Source organism: Acanthisitta chloris, unplaced genomic scaffold (genome assembly GCF_000695815.1).
Source record: "Acanthisitta chloris isolate BGI_N310 unplaced genomic scaffold, ASM69581v1 scaffold20079, whole genome shotgun sequence".
NCBI classification, from domain to species: Eukaryota; Metazoa; Chordata; class Aves; order Passeriformes; family Acanthisittidae; genus Acanthisitta; species Acanthisitta chloris.
This window is the reverse complement of record NW_008690020.1, coordinates 1-10,180: the sequence shown is the minus strand read 5'-3', so window position 1 is coordinate 10,180 and position 10,180 is coordinate 1. Positions and strand designations below refer to the sequence as shown.

The following is a 10,180-nucleotide window of genomic DNA, read 5'->3' as shown; positions in this document are numbered from 1 at the left end:
CCCCTCGGCCGGGAAACGGGCCCGGGCACCGCGCGGGTGGGTCCGGCCCGGGGGCCCAGCGGTGATGCTTACCGAGCTGTTGCTTTTTGCAGTCTCGAAGATATGACTCCAGAACGACCATCTTCTCTCCAGAAGGTATTTAAGCCAAGTGTGCTGTGCAGCTTGTCAGAGCTCTAGCAGACCATGTGTGCAAAGGTTGGTTGTTTATAGCGTGTTTTCATCTGCGGGTGAGCTGCTCAAATCGTCTTTGCCCGCTGGAAGTAGCACCCAGTTGTGTAAGGACACTGAGGGTCTGGAGTGGAGACTTCCACGTTCGTTCTGGTTGAAGCAGCACTGAGACCATGTCCCATTAGTGAGCAATACCACCTGACATGTTTTTTAAATGACCATTTACCTCTTACTTGAGTATGGTTGGGTTTGTCACTGCCCTTCAAGAGCGGCTAATATCCTGCTGGTGCAATCACACCTCTGCACACACAAGTACATACCACATTTTCCTGTTTCTGAGGTGGGATGGACTCCTAGTATCAAATATTTTCTTTGATTATTGACATCCATTTTGGCTCGTTCTGCTGCAGCAGAGTCTTTGTTCTTCCCAAAAAAAGGGGTTTTCCCCCTTGTCCATGTCCATCCCCAGATTTGTGGATTTTCCTCCTCTGACTCCTTTCTCCTTTGCAACCCATTAATTTCCAATCAGCTGGGAATAGACTGAAGGAGTGGAGGTTGTCCATTGAGCACCTGTCAGCTCCTTCAGCATGTAAATCCCCTGGTGTCCTTGGTGTTGTGCAGTGCTGGTTTCTGATGTTGCCCCTTGAAACCCTTGGCTAGGTCGCCTGTACCAGGTGGAATATGCCATGGAAGCCATCGGGCACGCGGGCACCTGCCTGGGAATCCTGGCCAATGACGGAGTTCTGCTGGCAGCAGAGAGACGCAACATCCACAAGCTCCTGGACGAGGTGTTTTTCTCAGAGAAGATCTACAAACTAAACGAGTAAGTTGAAATGATGAGCACGTGTCCAGTGCTGTTACCAGTAACAAAGCACTGATTAGCACTGCGTTGGTTTTATTTGAAGTGTTCATAACCTTTTCGTTGGGTGTTTGAGGTGAGTTTTGTCACTGTTTGCTCCCGTAGTTCTTCTGAAATAGAAGTATTGCTGGTTTGGGGTGGTTTTTGTATCTGTAGGTGGAATAGCCTCTTTGTTGGTACTACACCTGACAAGGTGATGGTATTGTAGCAGTTAAGAAAACTGGGAATTCTCAGTTTTCCAGAACCTCAGAATAAAGACTGCACACAAACCCTGCCATGCTGTTTTGGCTCACTATCCTCTTCTCAGTCTTTGTTTTGCATTGGTGACTCAAAGAGAACAGGACAATTGGGTAAAATGTGTTTTAGGCTTCTGTGCCGCAGTTGTAGCAGAGATGATCCATCTCTCTGCTACAACTTCCATTGCAGCTCTGTGAAAGTTAGATCTGCTCTGCCAGAGCAGAGCCTTATGGATTATGCTTACTTGCTTGTGAGGGAGGCAGAGCTTCAGCCTTGCCAGAAGGTGTACATGAAACAGAAATTGCTTTTCATCCTGTCAACCTCCCATTCTGTGTTGCTGTTGGAAGCAGGTGGAATGGTAGGAAGCACTGGATTTTCAAAGAGGCACAGTAACAGTGAACAGTGCCTGGAACAGGTCTTCCATTTTCTGGAAAATTCCTAGATTGACTAACCCTTTTTGTGCAGTGAAAGCTTTGTAGCGGGATCAGATGGGGATAGAGCTCTTAAATGAAGAGCTAACAAAATAATCAAGGAGGTGAAGTGTTTTTTCTTAGTGTCATATGAAGATGACTAAGTCTGAGTTACACAGGTGCCATGTGTGACCCAGCAGCTCCCACTTGCTCATACTTTTGGTGTACCCTTTTTTTTGACCTGGCAGCTGCCAGGCTTTGGTGAGACAAGCCTGCCAGGAGGTGTTGTGCCTGAACCCCTGTATGAAGAGGTGTTTGTTGGAGATGGCTAGCAGCTCAGTTCATCTGTGTGCTTTTATTGCAGGGATATGGCTTGCAGTGTTGCAGGAATAACTTCAGATGCCAATGTTCTGACAAACGAGCTGAGGCTGATTGCACAGAGGTAGGTCTGCTGATAGTTAACGTGGTTTTACTTGCCTGTGCTGTCGTTTAGTTCTCTTCATGGAACAAATCAAAATGAACATGCATTTAGTAGAGCAGAGCTAGAACAGCTAGATCAAAGAGGCTTTAATTTGGGAGCTTGTTTCCTCTTTGATGTGGTATAGGATACTGTCAGCAAAACAAGTATTGAAAACTGTTTTTTTTTCCCTCTGCTATTAGGTATTTGTTACAGTATCAAGAACCCATTCCTTGTGAACAGCTAGTGACAGCACTGTGTGATATCAAGCAGGCCTATACACAGTTTGGAGGTAATGAAGTGTGATGAATCACTGTGTTACTCAATGAATGTGTTGTGTTATAATGTGAAAGATTTAAGTCTCTGGACAGTTCTGCTGAATTCTTCTGTTGACAACTTATCCTGAGAAAAACAATAGCCTAATTTAAGAGGGGAATGGGTAGTCATGGTTACTGTTCTGCTGCTGAAGGTGCTACTTTTTATTGATTGGGAAATTGGTGGCTGATATGCCAACCCACTGCATGGAATCCTTGGAGTGCTCCTGTGTTTAATGAATGCCTTCAGAAGGCCAGCAGAGACTTGTTGACAGGCAACCTTGCAACATCTTGGGCCCATCCAGCATGGTGAATCACCCACAACACTGTGTGTAGGGGTATCAGTGTTGTAATGCTTCAAAAGAACACTACTGCTGTGGATCCAGGCAACATGTTACAAAAGGATGTTGGAAATAGTGTTCCCTTAGCGTGTGACCTGATGGTTCTGCTGCTTTACATACATGTGCTGTGAAAGAGTTGCCTTTTCATGCACCTTTTGACACCGTGCTAAGTTAAAGGCTTTAACAGCTAAGCTGCAGCCTTTAAATACTAAATTTTGATTTAAAGTCCTGAGATGATAAATGACAATTTGTGGAGATGGAAATGAGCTGCTCTTAGGGTTAAATGGAATAAACCTCTGCTTCCCCCCACCCCAGGGCTTCAAAAGAAGTGCTGGTGTGCTTATCTCAAGCAACAGAAGTGCAGAACTGTCTGTTAAATCCAAGTTCACAGGAATAATTTGGAAAAAAGAAATCAAAGGAAATAATTGTCACTCATGACCAATCCAGTTACTAAATTTAGATTGCTAATAGCCTTCTCTTCAACAGGAAAACGTCCTTTTGGTGTTTCCTTGCTCTACATTGGTTGGGATAAGCATTATGGATTTCAGCTGTATCAGAGTGATCCTAGTGGAAATTATGGGGGCTGGAAAGCTACGTGCATTGGGAATAACAGTGCTGTAAGATGGGGGCTGGAAAGCTACGTGCATTGGAAATAACAGTGCTGTAAGTTTTGTGCTTTGTCTTCTCAAAAAGACAGGGAAAAAATGTAAATTGCACTGGAGTAATTAAACTGAGCTGGTGATTTCTAGTGCAGAATTAGAGGTAATTGTAGAAATGCTGCAGTTACTCATAGTTTTGTAGTATGTCAAGGGATTGGAATGGACCATCCAGTGCCAACCCCCTGCCCTGGGTAGGGACACCTCCCACCAGAACAGGTTGCTCAAGGCTTCTTCCACCCTGGCTTTGAACACTGCCAGGGTTGGGGCAGCCACAGCCTCCCTGGGCAACCTGGGCCAGTGTCTCACTACCCTCATGCATTGATATTATCTGTCAAAAAACAGCTGTTTGGTTGATTGCCCATTTTAATTTCTGTGACATCTCTAGGCAGCTGTGTCCATGCTAAAGCAGGACTACAAAGAAGGAGAAATGACCTTAAAGACTGCACTTGCATTAGCCATTAAGGTTCTGAACAAAACCATGGATGTGAGCAAGCTCTCTGCAGAGAAAGGTAAGATGCTTTGCTGGCACAGGTAACACCTCTGCTTAAAACAGGGAACACAGTGAATGCAAGATGTGGCCTGTTGGATTTGTAGTTGTCACACAACAAATGTTCTACAAGGTGCAGCAGCTCTCAGTCTTCACCTTTCTAAGAGACATGGATAGCTTAGTGGAGGAGGATCCACGTTGGGCACTCCAGGGCTCCAGCAGTTTGGGGATTTGGGATCAGTGTGTGTGTCTGGGAGAAGGGTCCCTGGAGAGGTGCTGCCAGCTGCAGGAGGGCACTGCTGCTGTCTGCTGTGTAGAGGGAGGACAAGAGCCTTCTGCCTTGCTGTCAGTTGTGATCTCAGCTCTCACCCTTTTGATGCTTGCTGTGCCTCGAGGGCAAACTGTAACTCCACTGTCTGTTCCATGTGTTTCAGTTGAAATTGCCACACTGACCAGAGAGAACGGAAAGACAGTAATAAGGGTTCTCAAGCAAAAGGAGGTGGAACAATTGATAAAGCAACATGAGGAGGAGGAAGCAAAAGCTGAACGTGAAAAGAAGGAAAAAGAACAAAAAGAGAAGGATAAATAGAGTCTGAGATGAAGTGTTCTCTAGATAACACAGGACCTGCTTCAGCAAAAGATATTCTGGTTTCCTGCTCTGTACAAACCTACAACTATGCCATGAGGACCCAGAATTACTTTTGATGAACCAGGTCCTTAATCATCATTTAGATAATTAGCTTACTGCTCCTTCCATTGACCGATAATTGCTTTAACTCTTGAACACTCTATTTCTTTCATCTTCTATTTTTTATTATGGAATAAAATTTAAGACAAATAGTGATGGCTGTCTTTATTTCCTCAATAATGCCTGGAAATGCACAATCTTGAGGAATGTAATTGTTTTAAACCATTAAAACAAGGTATGTGCTAGTTGGTAAAGGAGAAATCTGGTGTTAGAACTGTTAGAATTTTTGTGTGTATGTGTGGGTTTTCCTTTTAAGGTAGTGACAAGAGCTCCTAAGTTTGAAAAGTCGTTTCACAAATCCAAAATTAAAGTGTGGTGGCATGGCAAGTTTTAGTTTTGGCCTATTTTGTTCTATAACAGGCTCTGGCAAACTGATGATCTTGCAAGCAGTAGTGTTTAGAAAATGCCCTGTAGCAAATGTGTTCAGATTCTCATCACCTCCACCAGTGCATGTGTTTTCTAGGAAACTCTCATACTACACTAGCTATGTTCACACAGACTGGAAAGACATTTTGCAAAGGCCGCATGAAAATGTGAATCTTGTCAAAATACAACTAGGTAAATAAAACAGTGCATGTTTTTAGGCCATGTTGACTCTTTTATCCTGAAAGTCAGATGTTTTACATTTAGTTTAGTGTTGCTGATATGCCCCCAGAGAATTTGGTTCCCTTCTCTGACACGACAATCTAGAAAACCAACCAGTTAACCACCTGGGAAATCATAATCTTTGGGTATGAATTAGAAGTGATAATAATTGGTGTCCAGATTGCCCCTGTACTGAATGCAATTTTCAGAGTAGCAAAAAATCTCTTGTACTTCTGAAAAAAAACCCTAAGTAGTGATCTGGAGTGAACAGAGGAAATGAAAACAAGTGATTCAAAATTCCTGCGCAGCCTTTCAGATAGCAGAAGGTGAAAAGCTGACGCAGGTGACATGCTTAAGTGTGAGGCCTTGGGAATTTCTGACTGACACTGGTGATCCACCTTTGTGCCCACCCTGGATTGTATCTCTTGTAGCTTTTCTAATTGGTTTGGTTTGTTGGTTTCTTTACCCCAAAGGATATCTGATGTAAACAGGATTTAACGTGGCCATTGAAAGAAACTGAATCCATACAGTGTTTTGTTGCTTTTAATCTAGCCCAGACTAAAATGGCCTTTGTCAACACGGCCAGAAATTCCCTTTCATCTCCACTAAACCATTTTTGGGCTCACTGCTGTAGGAGTCACTGTTGGGGACAGCAGGAAGGAACCTGACCTGAGGTGTCTAATGCAGCTTGTGGAGATCTCTGCAGGGACAAGGGTCTGTGGGATTTGTGCAGGACCTGCTTGGTCATCCTCTAACTCTCAGTGCAGGCCAATTGCTTTAGTCTTTCGTACTGAATTTAGCACTTTTTTTAGTAACCAAATTTTATAGCAAATAAAAGACTAACTTTTCTTTACACCTTGAGCAACAATAGGTCTTCCAAGTCAGGAATGGTGTTTCACATAACGAGTCCTGGATAGCTGCAGAAACATGCAGTGGGTAAGATTTAATCTCCATGGTAAAGGGTTGTTTAAATACCTCAAGCTCCATTTTTACATATTCAGTGCTCAATCTTTCTATTTTTTGATACCATGAATGCAGTATCTCAGCATCCTGTGCAGATTTCTGGGTGGCTGGTGATGGCTGGACAAGTGCTTGGAACATGCTCTAAAAGCAGCAATGCCAAAATGGAGTTTTTTCTCACTTTGCCAAGATTACTTGCAACAAAACCTGATGAACTCCAGCAGTGCTTTCTTTCTGCCTTCTTGGCAACTATTAGAGCATCTGAGCTTGTGTTCATTGATGTATATAGCTCACACAAGGCAGTGTGTTTAGTGCAGCTGTGTGTTATTAGATAGCTTAGGATATAAACTTACTAAGATATTTTTTCCTAAATGCATCTTTTTCTAACGAAAAGGGGATAACTCATATCTTCACCTCTTTGCTTAAAGAATTGCCAGTAGCATTTCTTTGCCAAACACTGGTAAGGGAGAACATTTTACATACTGGAATAACAAAAAGTTGGATGACCTAACTAATTTTCTGCTCTGTCCTCCATTAGGTATTGAAGTGTTGTGATAACCTGTGTAGTTACATTTGAAAAGGTTTTGTTTACCCAAGATAAAAGTACTGTGAAATACTTGGAGGATCATCTTGGAACAGTAATTACCAAACTAAATAGAACACCTTCTGAGTGCCATGAGTAGCTGATGGAGCCTCAGTACTGCCCTGGAATAGGCAAGTAGCTGTAGCTAGAACTCATAGCCAAGGTATGCAGCAAAGTTCTCCTGAACTAAATGTAATTTCTCACTCTTCTCTGCATTTGAGCCTAGGGCAGGAAGCAGATCCTGGAGACCTTTCATGCCTAGACTCTTCCTGATCCGTCCTTACGCTGATGCAAGTTCCTTAGCTGTTCTTCCCAGACCTAAGAGCAGTGTTTGACTGCATAGGCCTAGTGTGTTGATCATGGCTTTGTGTGTTGGGGAAAAAAAAAATAAAAAAGAGACAAAAAAATGACCACCATCTGTGCCTTTTCTGGGAGTGGTTTGGGGATAAGTCATAGGAACAGAAAAATGATTCTGGTGATACCTTTGAGGTATCTTTGCTAATCAAAACAATCTTCCTGTTCTTTGTGTGGGTTGTTTTTTTTGTTTTTTTGTTTTTTTGGGTTTTTTTTGGTGTACGTGGTGTTTACATAGAGTTTACAGTGTGTTACATAAGTATTTAGCTATTGCTGGGGATTTTAACACCAGAACTTCATGTGGTGCTGTGGGAGGTGACAGATTTTTCAGGTTAGGTAAAAGTGTTTATTTGAAACTGTTTGCATAATATGTTTGTAAACTTAAGACTGGATAGCTTATATCTTGCTTGAGTGCATGGTAGAACTTGCTAGGGCAAATATGCAAATACTCACAACTAGATTGTCCTAAGAAACTGTAATGTGGTTTGTTATTTTAAGTAGTTTAAGGGATGATGAAATTACTGCTTCTCCAGTAAGGCCTGTGCTGTCTCTTGCATCTGTCAGTGTTTCAAAATAGAGTTAGCTTGTTTTTTAGGTGACTGTATTCTGCTCAAATAAAGGCAAGTTCACTTCTAAGACTGCTTCTTATATGACCTCCTGTAGGTTTGATTCCCTCTTCATCCAGGTATTTTCCTTGTCAGTCCCAATAGCAAAAGACTTGCAATGTTAAATTCCACAGCTGCTTCTGGTCTGTTATGGATTTCCAAGGTAATTATTGATTCCTTCTCTTCATAACCTTAACACTGGAGACAACACTTCTCCACTGTGTTGTGAGAAGGAATAGATTAATGTTTGCAGGCTGTTCAAAGCTGTTCAAAGCAATGGTTTTAGAGGCCACAGAGCAGTGTGTGTTACACAGATAACACAGCTGAGTGTATACAAGACATCTGTGTCCAAGAAGTTAATGCACTCAGCTACTTCACACATGAGAGAAATTGTGTAGCTCTAGACTAGATGAGATTCTAGGACTTCCTTAAATGTCTTTACTTTCTTTGAAGAATATTTTCCATTACAGTTCTTACGTAGTAACAGTTGTCCTCAATTTCAAATTTTAGTTGCAATTATTTCTATCACAATATGGAAAACCCACTGAAGTAACTTGATCTGAGAGTTCCCTTCACTGGCTTTAATCTGGAGAAAATTCAGCTGCACAAAGTTTTTTGGAATAGCTCTGATTTTACAAAGAGAACTGGGCAGCTTTGCTATTTTTATCTGTGTTTAATTTGGCATTTGGCTTTCCAGTTAAACTGCTCTTGAGTGCACAGTAAAAGCTGCATCAGCCAATCTACCAGGAATTCTCAGAATATAGTTTCGTGGGGACTTCAGATGTCACCTCCTGCTGAGAAGGGCAGACATAGCTCATGTATTTAGGCTTTCACTTAATGACAAATATTAAACTTAATATGCTGCTGTTATTATTAGCAGCATGCTCCAAGTTCAAAGCAGCAGGACCAAACCAGCTGCTTATTTATAACTGCTATTTTCTAAACCACTAATAATACAACATCATTAACATGTGCCAGATGATGCTACATTAAATATTTAGCAAAATGTTGGGCATGTAACCCAGACAGTTTAATCCTTTTATATCTTCCAGCATCTGTTTTGCCTAGTTAGGATCCAGCTGCACACAAATCCAGAGTTATGTAAGAAAACCAGTTTGCTATGTCCTGCACGTTCGAGTGACAATTCTGCTCATCACTGTTAATGAGACATTCTGGCTCGAAAATGCATTTACTACATATATATTGCTAACAGAAATACAGATTTTATGTGACAACCTCATGTTAGGAACACCAAGGTGCAGTGGTGAACCAGTTCTCAACCAAAAATTGCAGTTGCAGTGCAAATACTGCACAGGAATCTTTGGAGCACTCAGAAAACATCAGAACTCCAGTGTGTCACAACGAAAAGAAAGGTTGGGGTTTGGGGTGGGTTTTTTGTGTCCTCCTTTGGGCTAAAATATGCTTTTTATTTACCCTAAAATCTTGGCTTGCCCACTGCACACACACTGAGTGTTTCAAAATAAGAGTCATGCTGCAGCCTGGAACACATTCGAGTGGGGAGGACATGCAGTGTACAAATGGATTCTCAATATAGAAAATGACCATATTTACTGCAGAGCATCCAAATCGATCCAGAGTGTCCCTAGAAGTGTGCTGGAAGAAACTCCAGTGTAAGCAGTCTGGATTTGGGTGCTGCATTATGCCTTGCACAGACATACACAACCCAACTATGGCTGCAGGGGAAGATGATACAGAAAAATAGCAGCTTAAAAATTAAGAAAGGGATTGATATGCATCAGAGCTCTGGTCTGGTACTGCAAAGCTTTGCAGCTTACACAGAGAGATGCACTATTTCTTTGGGAAGTAAACAATTGCTATGCAAGAATTTTAACAGCTGACAACATGCTGAATGAAATTGCTGCTCTTTTTAGAAAGAGAAAGTTGCTCAGATTATTTGAGTTAAATAAGGACCTTTTTCCTGAGGAATCTGCTATCTAGCATTTTTCATGCAGCAGCTAACACTGTTGAGACATTTAGTCCTTCTCTCCAAATCTTTTCTGTCTGTAAAATATGAAACAATATTTTGGATGTTAAAAAAAAAAAAAGAAGCTTTAATGCCAGCTGCTTCTATTTTCTGTGACAGCGTGTCCACTGTACAATTCCATGAGGATGATTTAGGGGAAAACAATCCCTAATTAATTTCACAGTTTGTGCATTGAAAGTGTCTTTTGTAACAAATCTTATTTATCTGATAGAGAAAAAAGGGGTGCTGTACAGAGTATTTGTTATCTGTGGTGTAGAGCTATAGTATCCATAAAGGTGGAAATATCCTAGCTCTTTTTAGCTTGCGTTATTTTGGATTCAAAGTTCCAAAACATTCTGGTTTAGAAACCTAAACTGTTTCCTATGGAACGGAAGTGAAAAGTTCATTTAATTTTCCTTTTTTTTTTTG

The 10,180-nt window shown here is 41.6% G+C and overlaps 1 protein-coding gene across 1 annotated transcript; it reads left to right on the top strand.

Moving 5' to 3' along the window:
- Nucleotides 1–97: 97 nt before the first annotated feature.
- Nucleotides 98–5,003, top strand: PSMA4 (proteasome (prosome, macropain) subunit, alpha type, 4). The gene is made up of 7 exons (XM_009081666.1): nt 98–135; nt 829–991; nt 2,039–2,116; nt 2,335–2,423; nt 3,273–3,403; nt 3,831–3,954; nt 4,367–5,003. The coding sequence occupies exons 2-7, from the start codon at nt 855–857 to the stop codon at nt 4,519–4,521; spliced, it is 714 nt and encodes a 237-aa protein (XP_009079914.1). The 5' UTR covers nt 98–135; nt 829–854; the 3' UTR covers nt 4,522–5,003.
- The last annotated feature ends 5,177 nt before the right edge of the window (nt 5,004–10,180 follow it).